At 38.3% G+C, this 25,623-nt stretch overlaps 1 protein-coding gene across 2 annotated transcripts in view; it reads right to left on the reverse strand.

Annotated features, from left to right (window-relative positions):
- Positions 1–10,266: 10,266 nt before the first annotated feature.
- The window catches only part of ZEB1 (zinc finger E-box binding homeobox 1), a 181,719-nt gene continuing 166,362 nt past the window's right edge, over positions 10,267–25,623 (reverse strand). For both annotated transcript variants that reach the window (XM_045786424.2, XM_045786423.2), the window contains exons 6-9: positions 23,457–23,562; positions 15,184–16,991; positions 12,911–13,091; positions 10,267–12,793 (exon numbers count right to left, since the gene is read on the reverse strand). In XM_045786424.2, coding sequence (XP_045642380.1) covers positions 12,201–12,793; positions 12,911–13,091; positions 15,184–16,991; positions 23,457–23,562 — 2,688 coding nt within the window. In that variant the 3' untranslated portion in view covers positions 10,267–12,200. The remainder of the gene's footprint in view (positions 12,794–12,910; positions 13,092–15,183; positions 16,992–23,456; positions 23,563–25,623) is intronic.

Here is a 25,623-nt window from a genome sequence, read left to right on the forward strand (position 1 = left end):
TGCAGCATGAACAAAGGTCCTAGCGCAGGGAGCCAGTGTGACTGAGCGAGGAGAAGAAAAATAAATGCATCCAGGGATTCCTATAGTCAAGTCTGTAACAGTGGGGTTGGTTGTATGTTTAGAAAGAGTAGTGTTGAGTATGAGCACTAGGTTATAAACTAAAAGGGTTATGAATTACAGTTGGGAAAAAAAAAGACAAATTGAAAGATATAAATCTTATTTGCATCCGGAGAAGAAGTACAGAGACGGATTTTAATAAGTGAACATACCCTCAGGAAACACTTCTCCCTCACTGCAAGCGCCATAACAAATATTGTCTTTGGAAGAGTTTGAAATTGTTCCTACATTGATTTGAAATAATTAAAACTCAAAATGTTGCAGTTTGAAGTAAAAAATACTTTAAATTTAAAATGAGTCTTTGGGTGAAGGGGGTCAAAAGGTACAAACCTCCAGTTATAGGATAAGTGTCATGGAGATGCAATGCACAGCATTATGACTATAGTGAATAGCACTGTATTATATATTTGAAAGTTGCTAAGAGTAAATCTTTTTGTGTGTGTGCATGAATAAACACTATTTTTTATGAAATTATTTTGTAGTGTAACTTCAAATTCCAGTATAGTTAATGCACTGTGTTTTATTAGTTTCAGGTGTACAATATAGTAGTGATTCAATAATTTCATACATCACCCAATACTCATGACAAGTGCATTCCTTAATCCCATCATTTATGTCACCTATCCCCTCACCCACCTTCCTGCTGGTAACCAACAGTTTGTTAAGACAGTAAGTCTTAGAAGTTCTTATTACAAGAAAAAAAAAATGGTTCTTTGGGATGATATAATCCAAGGGATTAGATCTGGAGTAAAATTTGTTCAGCTTTCCCATTACTTAATATTGAAGATTAATATATCTTCCGTTTATAAAATAGCATTGGCCTTTCATTTAATTTGAATGCAAAGGTGCTGATTAGGAAATTTCCAATCTGCAACAACCAGTCTTTCCTAAGAGCACAAACTCAGCAGCAACGCATGATGATGTTGCCCCTTGATTTACGGAGGAAGTGGTGTGCATGCATCGGCGCTTCTGTCTACGTCGCGCCATATACCAGCTTTTTGGTTGAAAGATGGTATCCACGAGCACTAAATATCACCTGAAGTGAATAAGCTTCAGGTTTGCTTAAAGGATACAAACTTCAGCTGCCCCAAATATGTGAATATAGGCTGCAAATCTGAGCCAAGAAATTGGGAGGAAGTGATTTATAGCTTCTGTTCTGAAGAAATTGAAAAAAATAATTTGCTCATTCTAATAGGGTTTTAATAGATTCTTTCCCATGACACTTATTGCAAGCTAGAACATTAAGCATGACAGAAGCCTTATTATGACTATGGATTTAGTAATGTGACAAACAAATTGCTTTGGTTATAAAACCTGAGATTGCTTCATTTGGTTTTTGCAGCATATGGACTTCTTCTTGGCAAACGATTACACATGTAGCATGCTTCTAATTAAAACCAGGGGTTCCTTTGTCACCATTTGTTCCATCAGTTCTGGGTGCAGAAACCTTCACAGCATTAGCTGATAAATGCCAAATATCACAGTCTGCAGTGCAACTCTCCCACAACCTTCCTTCCTGACCCTGTCGCCCTTCAGGCTCTTATAGGAACCTTAGAGATAAACAGTTTTCATACTTTTCCCTGAATGTGACTTGCACCTTCCTGCCTCTGTAGTTTCTGAAATGCTGCCTGGAAAGTTCTTTTTCTTTCTTCCATCTTGGTCTACTGAAATCCTAGCAATTTTTTTAGAATCAGCTCATATGCCCCATGCCTCCTGGAAACCTTACGTGCTCTTTGTAATTATGTTTCCCAACCTCAGAACACCAATCTTAGGATCATAAGGACTCTATGATCATAAGGACTCTGCTCTTTGGAGAGTCACAAAGCAAAAGTAACACCTTAAATGCTCTGAGAAGTCATACATTAAAGACATCTGTTAATTTTTGCTCAGCTCAGCACTTTCTAAACTTCTTTGCCCATGGAATTCCTTCCCCCACCTCAAACAACATTCATTAATATCCCAGAGAGCACACTTTGTGAGATGTTTCCCTGCTATACTGTATTCCTTGTTCTCACATCCTTGTTTATTCATTCATTCAGTTAAGATGGTCACACACGAATGGGTCAAACATGGAATCGGAGGTGTCCTTAAGGAAGATTAATAGGGCAGCGTGTGAAGATGAATAGTCAAAAGAGAAAATCTATTTACTAAGTGTCTACTATATGCAGCACATGCACAAAACACTTGCACACATCTTCTCATTTAATTCTCATGACAGAGCATATTAAATACATTTTATGAATGAAGAATCTGAGGAGTAATTCCTCACGTTCTGAGAGTTAAACCTCTGTCTATCTGACTGGGAGAAACCACAGGTTTCCTTGTGATGGGATAAGAGGTAACAAAGAGATTTGACTGTAAGAATGGAAAGAAAGTCCCAAATGATAGAGAAGCTGGGGGGAAAAGGAGATGTCCTATGCTCTGTAGGTTTCCTTGTGTTCTCCTGTATGTACTTGTGTGTATGACTGTATCCGGTGGTATACTAAGGTATTCCACACATGCTTCCCCTTCACAATACATACCCCATCATAGATAATCACAGCTTGCATTTAGCAATAACAATGTGCCTAGCACCGTTCTAAGTGCTTTCAGTGTATAAATTCATGTAATCATCACGACAACCTTTTGAAGTGGATTCCTTTAACACCATCTCCATTTTACCAGGAAGGAAACAGGCTCGGAGATGTTAGGTAACTTGCCAAGGATCATGGAGCTGTTAGGTGCATCACTGTCTAAGCTGGGATGTGAACATGGCAATCTGCTCTGTCCTTAATACTATGCTTACTGCCTTCCAACTCAGTTTCAATAAATACTGAGTGAATTAACCATTCATCTGTCGATAGACATCTGGGGCTCTTTCCATAGTTTGGCCACTGTGGACATTACCGCTATAAACATTGAGGTGCAGGTGCCCCTTTGAATCACTATGCTTGTATCGTTTGGGTAAATACCTAGTAGTGCAATTGCTGGGTTGTAGGGTAGTTCTATTTTTAACATTTTGAGCAAACTCCATACTATTTTCTAGAGTGGTTGCACCAGGTTGCATTCCCACCAACAGTGTAAGAGGTTCCCCTTCCTCTGCATCCTCACCAACATCTGTTGTTTCCTGGAGATGTAGTATATATATACGATGGAATATTACTCAGCCATCAAAAAATTGAAATCTTTCCATTTGCAATAGTGTGGATGGAACTAGAGGGTATCAGGCTAAGCAAAATTAGTTGGTCAGAGAAAGACAAATACCGTATGATTTCATTCATATGTGGAATTTAAGAAACAAAATAGATGAACATAGGGGAAGGGAAGGAAAAATAAAATAAGCTGAAATAGAGGGAGACAAATCATAAGAGACTCTTAATTACGGGAAACAAACTGAGGGTTGCTGGAGGGGAGGTGGGTGGGAGGATGGGGCTAACTGGGTGATGGCATTAAGGAGGGCACTTGATATGTTGAGAACTGGGTGTCATATGCAACTGATGAATCACCGAATCCTACTCCTGAAACTGATAATAATAATAATAATAATAATAATAATAATAATAATAATTAATAAAAAGAAAAATACTGAGTGAATTAAAAGACAGCTATTCCTTCTCATAGGTCTTGATTTTTATCATTTTTACACTGGTAAATGTTTATGTCCATAACCAAAATAATGGTGCCTATGGCAATCAGAAAAATAAAAGCTGCTGTTTTCATTTTCAAAAGGGAGAATAAGAGATCAGTTCCTTACAGAGATATTCCACAGGAGAAAGGCTCCCTCTTTCATGCCTTCTTCTTGATTCTAAAATGTGGCCTGAGCCTCTGGGTGGGTGACAGTGGTTTTTCTTGGGATGGGGATGGCTGGGGAAGAAGTATGTTGTTGGTAAGTGCAGGCAATCAAGAGTCAGTGCAAATCAAAACCATCATCACGCCCGTTAGAATGGCTATTATAAGAGAACAAACAGAAATTAGCGTTGGCAAGGATGTGGAGAAATTGAAATGCTTGTGCATGGCTAGCAGAATACAAAATGTCTTCCACTGTGGAAGGCAGCTGGGCAAGTCCTCAAAAGGTTTAACATAGAATCACCATATGATTCAGCAAGTCCAGTTGTAGGTATACACACCCCCAAATAATTGAAAGCAGGGGCTCCGATACTTGTACACCACTGTTCATAGAAGCATTATTCACAATAATCAGAGGTGGAAAGAACCCAGTGTCCATCAACAGATGAGTGGATAAACACGTGGCATAAACAAACAATAGAATATTTAGCTTCAGAAAGAAATGAAATTCTGATGCAAACTATAGCAAGGATGGATTTGAGGACTTTATACTAAGTGAAACCAGCCAGACACAAAAGGACAAATATTGCATAATTCCACTTATATGAGGTGCTTAGAACTGACAAATTCATAGAGACACAAAATATAATAAATGGTTAACAGGAGCTGGGGAAAAGGGGGTGATGAGGGTTATTCTTTAATGGGAACAGAGTTTCTGCTTGGGGTGATGGAAAATAGATAATGGTGACAGTCATACAACATTGAGAATGCCCTTAATGTCACTGAACTGTACACTTAAAAGTGGTTTAAAAGGTAAATTTTACATTTCGTGTATATTTGACCACAAAAAGGAACATACAAGCCCAAAAAATAGTAGAAAACAACATTTTCTAAGATCCAGATGACTTGGGAAAAAATCTAACTTGTAATTTGCCTTGAATATTTCTGCCTGATTTCAGAGATATTTCTTTCCACCTTCTAGTATTTGAAGACTTAGAAGAAAAAGAAACTCAATCCAACCACTGAAATATTGAGTCACTGCACAAAAACAATGGCAACACCACCCAATATATACTTAGAACACAAAACCAGTGCTTATTACCTGTTGGTTTGATCTTCTTTCACTTAATAAAGGAAATGGAGGTTATGTGAGGTTGACATCAGAAAAGATAATTTTTACGATTTTCACAAATATACCTGTGTAGCCGACACACAATCATGGTACACCACATCTGCTTTCGCAATTCACCCATGTTGTTATGTGCTTGTTGTTACTTATTGCTGAGTGGTATTCCATTGTATGAAAATACTACAATTTGTTATTAACTCAATGTTTTATAGACATTTGGGTTATTGTCACCGTGGCTATTATGACTAAAACTGCCACGAACATTTTAGTATGAGTCTTTGGACGTAGGTTTTCATTTATCTTGGGCAAATACCAAGGAGGGGATTTCTGGGTATGTTAAGCATGTGTTTACAAAACATCGACAAACTATTTTTAAAAGTGGTTGTACTATCTTAAATTCCCACCCCCAATGCCTGGAAATTCTGGTTGCTCTATGTCTTGGCCAACATTCAGTATTATTGGATTTTAATAATTATGAATTTTAGCCTTCTATTGGGTGTGTAGTGATACGCATTGTGGTTTTAATTTGCCTTTCTCTAATCACTGAAGATGTTGATCATTTTTTCATGTGGTTATTTCCCATCTCTAGACCTTCCTTGGTAAAGTTATCTTTTCAAATACTTTGCTTCCTGAAAAAAACTGGGTTGTTTATTATTGAGTTGTATAGTTCTTTCTATATTCAAAATTTATATACACATATTTTTAAGTTTTGTTGAGATCTAATTCATGTACCATAAAGTTATGAATTTGAAGTGTACAGTTCCATAGTTTTTAGTATATTCACAGACTTGTGCAAATATCACCACAATCTAACTTAGAACACTTTGATTATCCCAAAAAGAAACCCATACCCATTAGCAGTCAGTATCCCTTCTCTCTCCACTCCTAGCCCTAGACAACCACTAGTCTGCCTATTTTGGACATTTCATAGAGTGGAATAATAGAACACATAGTATTTTGTGACTAGCTTCTTTCACTTAGCATAAAGTTCTGAAGGTGCATCCATGTTGTAGCATGCATCAATACTTCATTCCTTTTATTGTCAAGTAATATTTCATCCTATGGGTATACCATATTTATCTATCATCAGTTGATTGACAATGGAGTTGTTTCCAGTTTTTAGCTATCATAAAAAATGCTGCTATGAACATGGTATACAGGTTTTTGTGTGGATGTATGTTTTCATTTCTCTTGGGGATAAAGATACATGTTTGCAAATGTTTTCTCCCAATCTGTCTTCCCTTTTGATTTTCTTAACAGTATCTTTTGGCGAGCAAAAGTTTACAATTCTTATGAAGTTCCATTTGTCAAATTTTTCTTTATGATTTGTTCATCTTTCTTGTGTCTTATCTCATAAATCTTTTCTTAACCCAAGGTCACAAAGAATTTTTCAAGATTTACAATTTTAGTTTTTATATTTAGGTCTGTAACTCATTTTGAAAAAATTTCTGTGTATGGTGTGAGGTAGACATCAAGTTCGTTTTCCTGCATATGGATATTTAATACCAGCACTACGTTTTGAAAAGATTGGTTATTTTGGCACCTTCGGCAACAATCGATTGTCAATGTGTGGGTCTTTTCTCAACTCTTAATCCTGTTTTCTCGATTTATATGTCTATTCTCATGCCAATACAATCCTGTATTGACTACTTCATAGTCACTCTAGCTTTATAGTAACTCTAGAAATCAGGTAGTGTAAGTTAGTGTAAGTCTTCCAACTTTATTCCTTTTTAAAATTGTTTTGCCTACTTGAAGTCTTTTGCATGTCCATTTCTACAATTATGTGGCTGGGATTTTCACTGAAATTGTATTGAATCAATAGATAAATTTGGGGAGGATTGACACCATAATGATATTGAGTTTTCTAATCCATAAAAAAGGAATATCTCTTTATTTTCTTTGCATCTGCAGTTTTCAGCAATGTCTTATAGTTTTCAGGGCACAGAGTTTTTTATGTGTGTATGTGAACTTTGTTAAATTATCCCTAAATATTTCATTTTTTGATGGTACTGTTTTTTAAATTTAAATTTTTTTAAATCACTACTACAGAGAATATTACTGAGTTTTTATAATGACCTTATATCCTGTAACCTTGCTCTCACCATTTCTAGTTGCTTTTTTGTAAATTCCTTGTTTTCCTCATAGACAACCAAGCTATCTGCAGATACAGTTTTACTTTTTCCCACCTGTGTGCCTTTTTTTTTTTCTTTTTGTCATGTTGCCCCTGGTGTGACCTCTGGTGCAATGTTTAATACAAGTGTGAGAACAGACATTCTTGCCTTGTTCATAATTTAAGGAGAAAACCTTTCATTTTTTATAATTGAGTATGATATTAACTACAGGTTTTTTTTGTGAGATGACTTTTATTAGGTTTAGGAAATTTCCTTCTATTCCTAGACTGCTGCGAATTTTTATGACTTGGTGTTGAATTTTGTCAGGTGCTTCTTTACACCTATTGAGATGACTATATGGGCTTTCTTTTTGTTCTGTAAATATGATGCATTACATTAATTGAATTATGAATTCAATTCAAAATCAACCTTGCAATCCTGGGATAAATCCCAGTTGGTCGTGAGAACTTTTCTTTTTGATACACTATTCAAATCGATTGCCTAATATTGTTTTAGGGATTTTTGCACCAATATTCATGAGAGATGTTGGTGTGTAGTTTTTGTTTCTTGTAATGTCATTTCCTGATTTTGGTTATCAGGTTAATCCTGGCTTCACAGACTAGGGAGGGAAGTGTTTTCTCCTTTTTTAATTTTCTCAATGAGTTAATGTAGAATTGGTATGATATCTTCCTTACATGTTTGGTAGAATTCACCAGTGAAGCTGTCTGGGCCTGGAGTCTTTGTGGGGAGATTTTTAGCTAGAAATTTAACTTCTTGGACATTGGACTATTGAGGCTATCTATTTCTTCTTTAGTAAGTTTTGGTATTTTGGATATTTCAAGAAATGTGTCATTTTCATCAAAGGTGTCAAATTCTTTGGGATAAAGTTCATGGTTTCTTTTTATCCTTTTAGTCTGTAGGTCTGCTAGGATGTCTTCTCTCTCATTCTTGACATTGGCAGTTTGTCTCCTTTTATTTGGTTGGGAGTTTATAAATTTTATTAATTTTTTCGAAGAATCAGATTCTGATTTCATTGATTTACTTTTTTTCATTGATTTATGATTTTTCTGTTTCCTATGCCATTCATTTGTCTTTTATTATTGCCTCCTTTCTGCTTGGTTTGGGTTTAATTTTATTCTTTTTCTAGTTTTTAAGGTAGAAGGTTAGATATTTGAGCCCTCTATTTTTTTTTAAATATAAGCATTTAATGCTATAAATTTTCTTAAATGCACTGCTTTTGCTGCACACTGTAAGTCTTGATATAGTGCATTTTCATTTGGTTCACCCCATTTTATAATCGTTAATTTCTTTTTTTATCCATGGGTTACTTAGAAAAGTGTTTCTTATTTCCAATAAGTTTTGGGGGATTTTCTAGATATATTTCTGTTATAGATTTCTAGTTTAATTTTTTTGTAGTCTCAGAAAACATTTTATTTGCAATTCTTTTGAATTTGCGAGTTGTTTTATGGCTCATAATCTGGTTTCTCTTTATGAATGTCCCATGTGCTATTGGGAAAAAAAATGTGTATTCTGCTGTGTTGAATGGAATGTATTTGTTCATTAGAGAAGAGGAGCTTCTGCTTTTTCTTAAGTTTTGGAGACAAAGTCCATATTGTGATTGTCCTAGTATGTCCTCCCTTGATCTTAAGAGGAGAAATCTAAGTTTACAGTTTCATGTTTTCAAGGATAATTTTAAGTTTGCACACAGATTTGAAAAATCTCATGCCCCTCCTTTCCTTTCTCATCCTGTTATGTAATGTATATTGGTCTTGGTGACATTTTCTTCTCATATTCTTTAAGGCCAGGTTTGAATTTAAATGTAATTACGTGAGCTATTCTTATGAGATATGACATAGGCTAGTTAAGAACATGGATTTAAAGCCAGATAGGCCTGTGTTTAAATCCTTATTCTTCTATTAATGTATGTGTGTGTGTGTGTGTGTGTGTGTGTTCATGGGCACATGGTTTTTATATATATTTTGTGAAAATTAATTTTGATAATAGTAGCGAAGCACCTTTGCATGGCACAAGTAAATAACATATGGCTCTATTGTTATTATGTGATTTAAGCAAATTCTGGGAAGTATTCACTTGTCTTCCTTTCCAAAACTTCTTTGATAATGGCTAGATTCCTTTCTTAGCCATTTATCAATATCTATCAAGCACTGCCTTCTTTGAGCTTCTTGTTACAGTGATTGCTGTATAAATGCCTCCTAGAAAGGGTTATTCTTATTCCTTAATCCTACATAGTGAGTTTGTTTATCGGGTAGCTGTCGTCAGTGACAGAAGAAATGAAGCAACATGACGTTAATGAGTATTTAGGAATGTGGGGTCACAGAAACAGAAGTGAGTCCTAAAATAAGAGTCCCCTAGAATTGGTGACATCATTCATACCAGAAGCAGTCATATCCACAGGCCTTGAAAGCTTGCGTCATGTACCATGAGGGTAAGTTAAGCATCAGAAAGACACCTAGAAATAAACTCTCAAATCAGAATAGTAAGGCATTCTATTGGGGGAAAAAAGGCATAATTTACTGTCTATGATGTCCAATGTTTAATAGGACCTGAGTAAGAAAAATATTAGATTGCTGGAATTATTTAATAAACATATTCTTGGATTAGAGGCAAAAGAGTAGTAAAGACATAGCTGAGCTCTGTTAACATGCAAATTACATTTTCATTCAATAAAATCTGTTGTACCTACTAGTGCCAGGCACTCTGCTAGGCACTGGGGATGTGAGAGTGAGTCTGGCAGATACGGTTCCTGTTCCTAGTGGGGAGGGAACGTAAATAAGCGCGCAAGAGCTATGGCAAGAAAGGACAAGGAACGTACAGAGGAAAGGCATCTACGCCCAGGCTTCCCTGAAGTGGCCTGAGGATGAGAAGTCATTGGATCATGACGGGGTGCGGTTAGGGTTTCAGGAAGAGACAGCAACCTGTCAGGAAGCCTTTAGTTGCCAACTCTGATCTCCCCAGAAACATTCGGCCACAGGGAAGTCCATGATTTGGTGGTGAATGTCTGAAACATTTAGTTACCCACATTCAGCCCAAGATAAATTGAGTGCAGGATGACCGTGCAACACCCCATTTCACAGAGAGCTTTCCGAAGAAAATCTTGATAATAATGAAAAGAATGACAGCAGGTCAGGCTTGTTGATGCATTTTATTGTGAGATGGGGGAGTCTGGTAAAAAACTAGAAAATGACCATGGTGTAACAAGGAACTTAAAAATGAAGAATCAGATTGGTAACTTACATACATGAATACAGGAACAAATTGGCACAAAATGTTAAACATTGTTCCCAACACTGTTTATATGAGGTTATCCTAATTTGGCTTACTAAGGAAATGAGAGGTTTATGGTTAGGCTAATCTCTTAATAAAACGGCAGAGCATCATGCTATTAGTCACACAGTGAATTTCAAAATTTAAGAGTTTTATATTAAAAACTGGGTAAAGGTAAAATGACTTGATTGTAGTTGTAAAACTAATACATTCCCATTTAAATTCTGTTCTACGGTCCAAGGCAAGTATAAATGTTAACATAACGCTGTTAAATCAAATCTCAATGCAAGAGAACCAATTGCATCTCTACTTTAGATCTTATCAACTTTCCAAATTTTCATACTAAAATATATTATTGTATTAATACAAACTACAGTATTATACACTACGCTGTGTAATAAATAAAGAAATATAAAAATAAGACACATAAATATAAAAGTTTTCTAAAACTAAAAGTACATGTCAGTAAGAAGGGTATTAACACTGCCAGGTTTGAAGACATACAGTACAAAAATGTTGCACCGATCTATAAACTAAAAGAAATAAAATAATACTGATAGGTAAAACTCAGCTAATGTTGTTAATAAACTGGGTCCATAATAACTAACATTTGGAAACAGTTATGAGCCAAATAACAATGGCATGTCCATGTCTGAAATGCAAGTACATGGACAGAGCAGATTAGAAAATTTCCCTTTCATTTCTGTAGAGAAATTTTGGAAGTCAATCAACACAAAATGAATACTGAGGAGTTAACGGATGAAATGTCCCAGTGTTTAGGTTTCTCTGACAGAGTCAGTGGTTTTGAGTTCTATTTGGAATTTTGACACAATGAACAAATCAACAAATGCTAGTTATTGTAGGCCACACATTGAACGAAGGCGGGTTAGAGCCTTGAAAATACTGATAAATGGCACTTACAGCACACAGGTCTTGCTTAAGGCCAAAGGAGATACAAAGCTTCATATCATATCCTTCATATTTGTCACCACATACGCAAACACAATTACGAACACTGATTCTGACGACTCCGCTACCCTTCCCAGGATCAACACTGTTAGTCCCTGCAATCAGAACTCAATGACAATCTTCTGAACTCCATTTTAAACCACATGAGTAAGAAACTTCAGTTCTTCTAGCGGCTGCTTTCTTAAGGCTAACAATACACTTGAAATGATAATACTCCACTATGACATCTAAATATTAGAAATTACTACCTTCTAGATTGATTTTATAAAAGGTAGTTAGCACGGGTTGGAACTGCATTATACTTCTCTGTGAAGGGAATTTTGTAGTGCAGAAGTTCTCACATTTTAAAAAACATAATAAAATACTGAAGCGGATTTAGCATACGTTTACCAATAAAAAATTATAAAATTTCTCCCAATTGTACAGCTTAAGAATAAACCAACGTAAGAGTGATAATTAATACTGACAAAATGAAACAATGCCAGATGCTTATCTAATTAATCAGTTTCCTTTAACCTGTTAAATCTTCGCTTTCCGAGTCATTAAAGTTTTCTAATCTGCTTCGTGTTACAAACTTGTTCCTAACTTTGAAAAATGCATGAAAAATTACTAGGTCTGAGATCAGGCACACCCGGATTTTTTTTGTGTGTGTGTGTGGTTTTTTTTTTTTTTTTTTTTGTATTTTGTATTTTTTTAAATTTTTACTTTACACAGTAGTGAACAGAAACCACAGTATACAGGTTACTGTGTTTCCATGAAAAGCATGTATAATATAGAACAAACTTCATTACCAATTAGAATGTATTTTCCTTCTAGAAAAACTATTAGGCTTCATTTGTTTTTTCTTCAGACACCTGCTCGCTATTCTTGCTTACTTTTTGTTCTAAGCTGCTCGCTTGATTTACAGCTTCATCTTCCTTCATCAGACCTTCAGTTTTTGCCTCTTCTCCCTCATTCTCTGCCTCTTCCCCCTCCTCCTCCTCCATCTCCTCTTCCTCCTCCTCTTCCTCCTCCCCTTGTGGTTTTTCACATTCTTTCTCTTCCTGCAGTTCTTCCATCTCTTTGTCCTCCTCCTCCTCTTCCTCTTTTTCACTGTCTTCATCCTCTTCCCTCGTCAGGCTCTCTCTCTCATCCGAGTCAGCCTGTGAGGGAGACGCGCGGGCCCCCGCGTGCTCGCTGGCCAGGACTTCGGGCCCGGCCTCCTCCTGCTCCGCGCTGTCGCGCTCCTCCGCCTCCCGCTTGCAGTACGAGTAGCGGTGATTCATGTGTTGAGAGTAAGACCCGGAGTGTGAGAAACGCTTTCCACATTTGTCACATTGATAGGGCTTTTCTCCCGAATGTAACCGCATGTGTTCAATCAAATGGTGTTTGTGTTTAAACGCCTTTTTACAGATCCCACACTCATGCGGTCTCTTACCTGCAAAATAAGAACACAGCCATGACACAGAGTCCTCAGAAGGCTTTTGGGGGCACTTCGGTTTGAAGAAAGCGTTACAGGGTCATTTTTCGCAAGTGGTCAGGTTTATCGACGTACCTGTGTGTTCGTATTTATGTCTCAATAGTGAGCTACTCTTCTGGAATATCTTATCACACAAATCACAAGCATACATTCCATTCTCGGTCTTCCGCATTTTCTTTTTGGGTGGCGTAGAATCAGAGTCATTCTGGTCCTCTACGTTTGATACTCCTTCCGAGCTAGTGTCTTGCCTTTCATCCTAAAGGAAGGAAAGAAGAACATTTAATTTCAAATTACAAGGTAAACGAGAGACATGTATAAAAGCACAGGTTAAAAAAACTAATTTGATTTTACTTTCAGTAGCTTGACCAAATCAAGCTCATTGCTGCAGATGGGCTCCAAGGGTGGGGGGGCTAGATGCTAGGTGGGGGTTGATACAGAAAACAGTGAGGTTGGGAGCAATACAGTCACAGCGATGACAAAAACAAGTGATCAACTGATGAAAAGAAAGAACGTAAAATGTATACTAACAAAATTTACCTGACTTTATGAGAAATTTGTAGGAAACTTTAACTCATGACTTTGCTACGTCATCGCCAATTTCTAACTGCCTCATTTTACCTTCATTGTTTCCCTTCTGGGTTTTACTAAGCAAAAATGAAGATTCCTTTTTTGGAAGGTGGTCTTCCAGCTGTACCCTCCAGAACTTCAGAGGTCTGTGAACTGACCTTCATGGTTTCTTTGAAAAGAGAGGGGTTTGCTCTACTACTTTTCTATGGAACAAGAGGGCAAAACGATGCAGGCGGGTCCATATTTTGAAACAAGAATACTTGCTAGACAAGATAAATCTTCAGAATTTCAGCGGAATAGAAACATTTCAGGCAGTCTCAGGGCGGTAATGTTGTATAGGAAGCTCTCATGGAGGTAAAGAATGACTGGTAGTGGAACTGGCCCCTCAAGATCCTTATGCCGTTCCTAAAGCCTTCCATTCTATTGCCTCTAAACCCACAAACTGTCTAAAAGCTCAAAGGTTTTTCACAACATTTCTTACAGTTGTGCAAAATGGGCGAGGCGGAGCCATCTGCCTGGCTGGTTTGTGAGCGCCAGTAACTGGACTACTTTCCTTGCTATCTGATGTGGTCATACGACTAAGTGAAGTGCTGGTGAGTCCCCCGTTATTATTCAAAGGTGTGCACAGTGGTTTTTTTTTTTTAAAGGTTTTATTTATTTATTCAACAGAGATAGAGACAGCCAGCGAGAGAGGGAACACAAGCAGGGGGAGTGGGAGAGGAAGAAGCAGGCTCATAGCGGAGGAGCCCGATGTGGGGCTCAATCCCATAACGTTGGGATCACGCCCTGAGCCGAAGGCAGACGCTTAACCGCTGTGCCACCCAGGCGCCCCAAGTGTTTTATACACTGAGAGTCTAGGTGGATTCATTAGTTATGTGAGAGTTTTTTTCAAGAGTAACCACAATTGCAGGAAACCCAATCAGTAGCAGTATTTCAGGGGAAAAAAGCAGCAGATACACATTTGTACAGTATGCTGTAATTATTTCAGCTGCACCTACTTATAGCAAATATTTGGGTGAAAGAACAAATTTATCTCTAGTATTTGGTTGATTCAATAAGAAACTGATGAAAAAAACTGGGGGGCCATCAAGGTTAGTAACCTAGAAAAAGTCTGGATAATGAGCCACACAATAGTCACACAAAACGGTTCTATGTAAAACTACATCACGGATTTTGGGGGAAAAGGTAGGGAGGAAAATGCACATATAGGTTCATATATATTAATTATGACTGAATACTGTTTTAGTTTACAGCTCATAGAGTGATCAGCAAATTCACTAGATGAGCTCTTCGTATACTTAATTCTTGTTTAATTAAAGCCTTTAATAAATACAGGTGTTAACATGTAAAAAGTAATAGCTCGGTTTTGCTGGTGTGAAATGTCTGTGAATGGGAATGTACTTTCACGTAGTAATGATGATACAGCAGAAACTGTTACTAAATTTGGGAATATAACTCGAAAAACAGAAATCCAATTGGTGAGCATTCCAAGTTTTCTTCTCTGTTTCAAGCTTCAGCTAAGTCAAGTCTTTAGCTGAGTCTTTCATTTCCCCAGTAGAATAACACAACTCTAACTGATAACCATGCCTTGGGTTAGGAAGAAACTGAAGGCGTGATGGTACGGAAGTTAAAGCAAATGTTCATCTACTTCCTTTCAAAAATGACAGTTTGTAACAACCTGCTTGGCTCTACAGAGATTGATTTTTATTTGAAAAATTTCAACAAAAGCAGTCACGCTAGCATTTTACCAAATAGCTTTGGGATGGGGACATCTTCTTTACCTGATTCCCATTTGGCTGGATCACTTTCAAGGGTGCTTCCTGGACTGCAGGGCTGACTGTAGTCGAGTACGTGTAAGCCACCTGGGGAATCAGAATAGTCTGCTTATTGGCAGCTAGTGCTCGCAAGCATGGAACACTGTTCTGGTCAGCGATGGCCACGATTGTGGGTAACTGGGCAGTGACCGTAGGTATAGCAATATTTATGGGGTTGGCACTTGGTGGGATTACATTTACAACTGGTTCTGAGTCTGTCACACAACTGTCCTTCTGTGGCTCCTTTTTTGCGCAAGACAAGTTCAAGGGTTCTTCCTGGACAGAATAAACACTGTTCTGGTAAACACTAGTGATAGTTGACCTTTCCAATAACTCTCCCTGTTGCTTTGGTAGTGAAAGATCAAGAGGTTCTGCTTGTGGCTCTTCTTGTGCACTTTCCGCTGTGTACAAGTAACCCTGTGTACTTCTGGATGAGGAGAGGTTTAGAGGTGACGGGGAGGGTGGACTACTTCTGGAACCATCGATGGTTGATCCCGCTGGTAGAACTGGCGAGTCAGTCATCGTCAGGGGGCCCTGCAGATCTACTGTGCTGTCCGGGGCTTCACTTGCATTTGTACATTGAGGCTGCTCATTGCTCTTTGCGGGGATATTTACTCTGCCTGGTTCAGGAGAGGACGGTTCAGAAGACTGCACTGAAATCTGTCCAGCTTGCATCTTTTCAAACCACTTTTTTACTACATCCAGTGGCAGGTTTACTGAATCAGCAATTTTGGAGAGCTCCTCTGCACTTGGTTGTGCGTTCAAAGCATAGTATGCTTTTAGAAGAGACAAGAGGTTCTTTAAAGGTGGTTGACTGGGAGACAAATTGCCATCTCCACCCGATGAAACAGAGGACTCGGGCTTCTCGGCTTCTGGTGCAGGGAGCGGAGGAGGCTGAGCAGGCTGCTTTAGGTCATAGTGCTTTAATTCTGGAAGTGCATTAATATCTCCTGGACATTCGTCACACAGAAGGCAAGTGCTATCGTTCACTCCTCCTTCAAAGCTTTTGTCCTTCTCCGATTTAACAGTAAGATCTTCTGGTAACTTTTCACTTTTGCAACTGTTTGTGGGGACTGGATTTTCTTTTTTTAAATTCTGAGGAACAACTTGAAGTTGGCTAGGCTGCTCGAGACTGTAGTTAATGATAATTTTGGTTGTCCCATCTTGATCAACCAAAGGAAGACTGATGGCAGAAATAACAGAATGGCCGCCTTGCTGTATGGATGAAGCATTGATTGTTTCTTGTTCTTTGGATGCAAGATTGGCTTGATTATTCTCCAAAACTTGCCTTATTACATTACCATCTACTGCCACTTTAAGTACATTCTGAATATCACTTAAATTGATACTTATGGGAGACACCAAACCAACTGTTGGCAGAACAACAGCTTGCACCACACCCTGAGGAGAACTGGTTGCCTGTAACGGGCCACCACCACTAAAAACCCCATTCTGTAAAGGGGTTGAACAGTTGATTCCTGAAGCAACCACTATGGGTTTGAATTCATAATCCACAGGTTCAGTTTTAATTTGGTTTATAGAAAGTTGCTCTTGAAGGGGTTTGTTCTCGATCTTTTGCCGTATCTGTGGTCGTGTGGGACTGCCTGGTGATGCCGAAAGAGATGGTGAGGAACACTGAGGTGTCTTGAGTCCTGTTCTTGGTCGCCCGTTCACAGGCATCAAGCTGATACATTTCTTGCTGCTTATGTGTGAGCTATAGGAACCAGAATGGGAAAAACGTTTCTTGCAGTTTGGGCATTCATATGGCTTCTCTCCTAAACAAAAACAAAAATCATATTCATTGAATTATTACATCCAAATTTTTATGTGTCCACATTTTCCTTAAAACAAATAGTATCAATTTAAAAAGAGATTACCATGTATCTTGTGATACAATTTTATTTAGAATATTCATTTTAAGTTCAAAACGGACACAAATGTTATAAAGACTAGCGAAACCTTCGTCTGTCGTACGTGTGCTAACGCATTAGGGGATCTTCTCGGCATATGCGTATAGTATTCCTGCTAACCTTTAAAACTTCAAACAACTCTCAAGTGCTAAAAATAATTATGGTTGACCCTTGAACAACATGGGTTTGAACTGCACGGGCTGACTGAATACCGGATGTTTTCTGATAAAGACACTACAGTACTGTAAATGTATTTTCTCTTCCTTATGAGTTTTCTTTTTTCTTTTTTTTAAAGATTTTATTTATTTATTCGACAGAGATAGAGACAGCCAGCGAGAGAGGGAACACAAACAGGGGGAGTGGGAGAGGAAGAAGCAGGCTCACAGCGGAAGAGCCTGACGTGGGGCTCGATCCCACAAAGCTGGGATCACGCCCTGAGCCGAAGGCAGACGCTTAACCGCTGTGCCACCCAGGCGCCCCTTCCTTATGAGTTTTCTTAATTAGCCTTTTCTCTTGCTTACTCTATTGTAAGAATACAATATACGATACATATAACATACGAAACATGTATTAATTGACTATGTGATAGGTAAGGCTTCTGGTCATCAGTGGGCCATTAGCAGTTCAGTTTTTGGGGGAGTCAAAAGTTTTGACTGCATGGAGGGGTCGGCTTCCATAACCCCTGCATTGTTCAAGGGTCCGATGTACATCTACTCGTTCAGGTAATTTTTTTTTCTTATCCTATTTCACCTACCTATGTAATTTTTCTATATTTCACTATACTTAGCCATCTGTAGGAGAAATTAATATTAGAGGAAAGAAAAGTAAGTAAAATCTCCCTTATATAAGACTTAACAAGTACGAATACCTATCCCTTTCCATATCCACAAGGTTTTTAGGTTTCCTTGAAAAGATCTTTCTCAATGGGCAGGAAACTTTCCATATGAGGTATTACTGTAAGCCTTGGCTTATTAAACTGGGAGGTATGCACTCTGGGAGCTAGAAGGCAATGCTCTAGTGGATATGCAAAGCTTTCTTGTAGTTTCAGTTTTAGTGACAGTGGTTACAGTAATTTAAAACATTTTAATATTAAAACACAGATTATACTATGGAGAAAAAGACAGCATTCGCGTGAACGGTTAGAAAAAAACCACAATGTCAAAGAATCTCCTTGCTTGTAGAGACTTCTACAAGTTGCTTCCCTAGACCTTCCAGGAGAGAAGTCATTTATTCTTCTTGGCTGTTAGGAATTCTTTGGTTGAAAATTTTGAGAAGCATGGAGCCAAATGGAATACTTTCAGACAACCCTAATTTTTCACCTTAATTTATATTTATAGTTCATTAATTTATAATTTACAGGTTAAAGACGATCAGTTTCAATAAGGTAGGAACTTGAGTCTTGTGTGCCATTTATGCCTTGTACCTACTGAAGGGCAGGTCGCAAAAAGGGCTCAGTAAACCTTTTTTGGATGAATGAATGGCGAACTGCAAAATTAGGGGATATGGTGATGCTATTTACCTACTCAGTACCAAGATAAAGCTTTTTCTTTCCTCTGTTCTTTTAAAGAATGAAAATGAAAGCAGTGAGAAAGTCGATGTAAGTTCTTCTAATAATTTAATTTCAGTGTTGTAAAGTTTTTAAAGAGTGAGCTATATTTCTCAAAGTACAATTACTTGAAGAATCAGATATTAGAACTGGAAGGGATCTACAGTAAAAGAGTCCATTTTATATCATCCTTGACTCTGGCTAGCCTCCTGCTTAAGCTCCTTTATTAAAAGGCGGTTATTACTTGCTGCACAGCTCTATGGAAGATGGTCTGGTTTGGTTCTGCTCAGGATCATGAAGTCGGGTTCAAAACCTGACTCTGCCACTAGTTTCTTTCTTTCTTTCTTTTTTAAAAAGATTTTATTTATTTATTTTGAGAGAGAGAGCGAGCACAAGTGGGGAAAGGGGAAGAACGAGAAGGAGAGAGAATCTTAAGCGGACTCTCACTGAGCATGGAGTCCAACTAGGGGCTCAATCTCATGACCCTGATATCATGACCTGAGCTAAAATCAAGAGTTGGATGCTCAAATGACTGAGCTCTCCAAGTGCCCCTGTCGCTTACTGTCTTCTTGATCTTTCCAAACCTCAGGGTTTCGGTGTGTAAATAAATGTAAATACATCCTCACTGGGTTGTTGCAGCAGTTATATGACAAGATAGCAAAGCTCTGTCTCAGTACATGTTAGTGATTCTTCTAAAAAGTAATTCTATGGAGAGATAGGTTGAGTACTAAGGCAGAATTCACTTGTTCTAATGCCCACTTTTCTGTCCTAGCCTGCCCTCTGATGCCAGACGGAGCAAGCCTAACTTCTCTTCTAAAAGCCAGACTTTCAAACGGATGAAGAGCGGTCATCTGTATCCTGAAACTTCCCTTGCGTGGGTTAAATATAACCAGGTCCTTCAAAGATTCCTTATAGGACATGGTTTTTAGAACACTTCCCACTTACCCACTTGTTAACTCATCTCTGGAAATTCTCCACTTTCTCAGTATCTTTCCAATGGGATGCCTGAAATATGATTCAGTACTCGAAATGCATCAGGTAAATTTCCGGGGGAAAGGGGAAACAAGGGATGTGTTCTAGTATCTCCATTTTAACATTTTAAATTCTTGCGTAACATTTTTAGATGAGCTATATGCTTGTTCTCTTGTTAGAGACACTTGGAAAATAAGAATCTATAATATAGATTATTTTTTAAAAAGATTTTATTTATTTGAGAGAAGGAGACGGGGGAGAGAGAGAGAGAGCAGGAGCAGTGGGAAGGGACAGAGGGAGAGGAGGAGGGAAAGGGAGAAGCAGACTCCCTGCTGAGCAGGGAGCCTGACACAGGGCTTGATCCCAGGACCTGCAGATCATGACCTGAGCAGAAGAAGGCAGACACTTAACTGACTGAGTCACCCAGGTGCCCCATAGATTATTTTTATCTTTACAAACAGGGGGATAGAAAAGCACAGTGGCTAAGGCAACATCTTTGGAGTCAAGATACCTACACTGGGGCCCTGGCTTTGCCATCGACTAGCCGAGTGACTCTGGATAGGTTAATTAAGCTCTCTGAGCCTCCATTTTCTCCCTCCATTTTCTCATCAGTAGAAAGGGAGGAAATAATAGTATCTATCTCATAGGGCTATTGTTGGACTACAGAAGTCAATGCCGACAAATAACTAGAATGTGGCTGTACATACTTAAGTACTCAATAAATGCTAGTTATCAGTGTTCTTGTTGGGGATTACCTGATATTTTATCATTGCCAGAAAGAAAGTGCAGAACAATTGTTCTAAAGCCAAATCCACTATGTTTGTTGGAAAACCCCTTGTTTCTAACTTCAGAGCTTTAAGGTTTATCGCTAAAGTACATCACCTAATTTGTCTAGTAACTGTTAAAACCTGGATGTAAAGTTGTGCTGTAAGAAGTCAGATGTCCTATGAATACTGATTTCTTTTTCGTAATGGCTAAGGTGGGCATTTGGTTGCACCTGACGTAACAGCTTTCCAGGCTGCAGTTCCTTGGGCTACAGAACAAACCCGAGGCATTTTCTGGGGAGGGTCATCGTAGCTCAACTCCCACATGAGGAGTTCGGATGATGGCTGAAACACATGACTCTGCGTACGGCTCATTTCAAGGGTGTCGGAAGATGGCAACAATCCAGGTAATTTTAGGGAGTATACTTTGAAGACCCTGATTAAAAACTCAGCTGAGAAAAAAAGATTACAGAGGTTTCTTGAAGGATATGAAGCTCATCCATTATTCGATACTCTAAACAGCCCTTTCAAAACTATCTGTGGTGAAGGACCTTTCCCCCCCATTTTTTGTTTTAAATTTCCAATCTACCGTAAGATCAATAGTGTATAAAATATAATAAAATTGTCACAGAATTTTCTTTGTCTCATAGTTTCTAAATTACTCTCAGCTTCTATATTTGGCTCTTCGAGAACCAGTCTCAAACACGCTTACAGATTGGTACCAGTCCTGGGCTGACACTGAGTCTCCACAACTCAGAAATCTTCCTTCGGAATGAACCAGACCATCAGAGAGCTGTATACTTACATTGTACCCAAGCGGCTACCCTGGAGAAATGCTTTTTCTGAACTGCATTTTGGTGAAATAACACACTGGCTTCCTATTGGAGAATCTTACTTTAAAAAGGAAACCCTATCGAGTTTTCTGTTATACTATTTCAAGGATATTTTGGAAAATAGTATAAAATGCATTTTGCTTCTCTACAGACTTTGTAGCAGGAAGAGTTGTCCTTTTCCTAGCGACTGATTTCTTTTACTTGCAGACAGCCTGGGTCTTGGTTACTGATTGCCGTTTTCTGATTTCCTAAACCTTAGAGGCTGCATGTGCTTGGCTTTTCAGAGTACCCGTTTTATTTCATATTTACTTCATGCCTGTGTTACTTTTTTTTTTTTAAGATTTTATTTATTCGACAGAGATAGAGACAGACAGCGAGAGAGGGAACACAAGCAGGGGGAGTGGGAGAAGAAGCAGGCTCATAATGGAGGAGCCTGATGTGGGGCTCGATCCCCTAACGCGGGGATCACGCCCTGAGCCGAAGGCAGACGCTTAACCGCTGTGCCACCCAGGGGCCCCTCATGCCTGTGTTACTTTCTTAACTTGATCTTCCTAATGTTTTTTTAAATTAGAATTTCTTCCTGTATTAAAGGTACGCAAGCCTCACATTCCGTAACCTGCGGGATGCGACTATCGCACAAACACACACGGAGCGGACAGTGCAAAGTGCGGCAGGTGCGCGCGCTGCGCGATGCGGCCTGAGTCTGCGCCCGCTACTTAGCGGCCGCAGCAAAAGCACGCAGTGGAGGAGCTCGTATAAAGCTCCTGTCCTTCCAAACTCCTACGATTTTTCGGTCAGTTCTACAGACGGTAGCTCCCTACTTACTACCTGATTGAGACTGATTTTTGAATATCGATGCAGAATTTTGTGATTAATACCAACTTCCTGTTTCTGCCCTGCGTTGTAATCTCTGGTGTGATGCATGCTTCCCGATTCTGTCACATCTCCAGGTCTGACGGAGCCGTATCTTGTCTACGTGCAAGAGGACCACAGGACATTCATTTTGTACATGAATCTTACTCTAAATTTTATTTTATTTTCCCTACCCCAATCTCAACATTTAAGAAAGCTCCCTTGAATTGGCTATGTCTCTATCAACTACAAATCAGCTGTAGTAAGAAAGCAGATCATTAAAAATATGTTCTAGAAGAAAATTTTTTGATAGCCCAGAAGCTAAGAAATAGGATTTTGTGGCAGACTGCAAAAGACAACTTCTCATTTCCAGGAATATTCGAGTGTGAAAATAAATACATGTTTTTGCAAGAATCTTGGTTTCAACAAATTGGTAACTTTAACATTATTTAGCCCTCAACAAACAAGACAGTGAAACTTCTAGAAATGTAGTTCCAAAATAAAACAGAGATATCATAAGTCACCCGCTGTCCTCTTTTTGTAGGATGTTTGTAAGCTGTAAATGTCAATATAATCATTTTCACAAAATAAGCAACGTGCAGACACCCATCATTTCTCATTAATTAGAAAATAGTTCTTTTTCACTACTATTTAAATCTAAAATAACATACCAAAATTAATCAGATGAACAGATGTCACAGTGCAATGTGAGATGCTACCAAGTTTTCGTTATAGCTTTTGTTGAAGTAGAGCCCCTAAAGACATGCAAATACAGCTCTTTTTGTTTCTAAGTTTCTAAAACAGACATATATTTTTAATCATATCGTATCATTTCTTAAGTAAAATTTAGAAAAGGATGTGGAATACAAAGGTGAAATGTAGGTAAACACATTTTTCTTCTAAATTTTCAGTGCTGCCCTGTCTGGGTGACTCCACATCACCTCTGACCACTTCCTATCTGGAGTTTCCACTTCTACTTCTCTCATGTAAAGAACGCCTCCTTACTTTCTTGTGCAAATTGTACCTCTAGCTCCTTTTCCATTCCCTAGTTAACTGTGCAAAAGAGGCAACGAAATTAGCATTCATCAGAAAGCTCACGGAGGTTGTACTTCTTGTTACAACATGCTATATTCTGATTAGGAAATTTGGAGTATGTCATATTATATTAGCTTAATATGCTTCAGTTAAAGATTAAGACTCCAATAAAATACCATTTATAAATAGAAAATTTCTCCAGATTAGTCTTTATTCTACAAGAAAAGCAAAAAGTTTCTGACCATGTGTGTAGCCCACGTTACAACAGATTTCTTTGTTACCACATATGCTATGATATTCAAGGTGTAGAAAGAAAACAAATATTTACCACTGTGGATTCTTAAGTGCTCTTTTAGATGATGTTTGTATTTGAAAGCTTTTCCACATTCAGTGCACTTGAATTTACGATTACCCCCAGACTGTGTCACATGTCTCTGTAAGAAAGAATTGATATTTTAATTATAAAGCAAAAAAGCTTTGGACATAAAAGAATAGCCAATCTGCTAAAAGTAATATTTTGGTGAGTTCTGCTTCTCAAAGGCTTCAAATTGAGGCAGTCACAAAACTCTAACACTTGGAGTATTACACCAGAAAGAAAGGTGATGGTGGGATCAGAATTTTGACGTAGAGAAAAAAATCTCCACTTGCTAGTTTAGAGTATTAGAATCATACTTTATTGAGTAATATAGTATTTAGCACAAATAAGATAACATATACTTTACTAGAAACTAGAGATTATCTCTTCTGCGGCCAGGCTTTTCCCAGTAGTTTGTTCTATCTCTTAGATGCTTGGTATTCCAAAATGTACTTTAATCTGATGAATTTAAAAAATACTTCCATCTGTTCATCCACATATGCAGTATTACAATAGCTTTCTGTCTGGTTTATCAAATTCTCACTTTTATATATTTCAAATATATTCTTCACTCTTTGATTTTTTCCAGGTCCAATTAACTTTATTTATTTACTTTTATTTATCCATCATTAAATTATTTATTATTAAAAAATGTTTTCCAGTCAAGTATAGTTGACATACGAAGTTAGTTTCAGCATAAAACACAGTGAGTCAACAATCCATATGTTACACCATGCTCATCACAAGTGTCTACCATCTGTCACCATACAACACTATCACGATACCACTGACTACGTTCTCGATGCTGTACCTTTCATCCCCATGACTTGTTCGTTCCATAACTGGAAGCCTGGACTGCCCACTCCCCTCCACCCATTTTGCCCATCCTCCTCCTTCCCCTTTGGCAACCACCAGTATGTTCTCTGTGTTTATGAGTCTGTTTCTGGTTTTTTTTTTTTTTGTTTTGTTTTTCATTAGATTAATCATACAAAAGCACTGTTTGAATTGAATTCTATCATAAACCTCATAAACCATAAATTGCTCATAAAACTCCAAAAGCTCCCCCCATTAGCCCCTGAATATAGATTCTAAGTCTATACATTCCAAGTTTACCTGAGTTTCCAGGCTGATTCTTCACCAGTTCCCTATAAGAAGTTCATGCCCCAGTCACTTCGTGAGTCTCAGTTTTTGGCACATATACTACTCTTCTCTATCTCCTTGCTTTGGTTTATAACTATTTCTTATTTCTTGGCTGTATTTCCCTATAATTATGATTATTAAGATTCTAGCCATACTTCAAAGGCTTAACTCAAGCACTACTTGCTTCATGCTCAAATCTCCCTTCTTTTGTTTTTCATACAGGAAGGAAAAAGAATGAGTGCTTACTACGTATCAGGCCCTACTTCATCCAAACCCATGGCTATAAGCACCAAATATATGGTGACAACTCCCAGCGGTGTATCTCTAGACCTCTTCCCCTTAACTTCAGACTCTTACAGCCTATTGAGTCCTTGATACTGCCAGGTGGAAAGCAATGGGCATGTGAAACTGAACATGGTTAACACTGAACTCTTCGTTTCCCTTCTGAGACTCAGCTCCTCCTCTGGCGTTTCCTGCCTTTGTGAATGACACCTTCATTTACCTGATTATTGCTTAGACCCTGAACTACGGAGTAATCCTTGATTCCTCTCTTTCTTTTAACGCCCTTACTCAATCCATCAGAGAGCCATCTGAATACACTCTGCATGCAACATTCATCACTGTGTCACCAGTGATTTCAAAACCACCGCCTTTGGCCTGGATTATAGCAATAGCCTCCAAATGGTCTCCCTGCTTCCATTCTTGTCTTTCTTGATCTACTTTCTATCCAACAGCCAGTGTTTCCTTAAAAATGGTTAAAAAAAATAAAGACAAAATTCAATATCCTTCAAGGCTTCCCTGCCACACTGAAGAATAAAATTAAAAGTCTCTATCGTGGTCTATACAAGGGGGTATATCATCTGGCCCCTAATACTTCCTGGCCTCGCTTACCTTACTCCTCTTTATTCACACTGGCCTCCCTGCTATCCTTCGGGGATGCTGGGCAGGCTGCTGCCTCAAGGCCTTTTCATGTTTCCCTCTGTTCCCTTTGACTGGAACA

This window comes from Ursus americanus, chromosome 31, assembly GCF_024610735.1.
Source record: "Ursus americanus isolate L20-20 chromosome 31, mUrsAme1.1.p, whole genome shotgun sequence".
Classification (NCBI taxonomy): Eukaryota; Metazoa; Chordata; class Mammalia; order Carnivora; family Ursidae; genus Ursus; species Ursus americanus.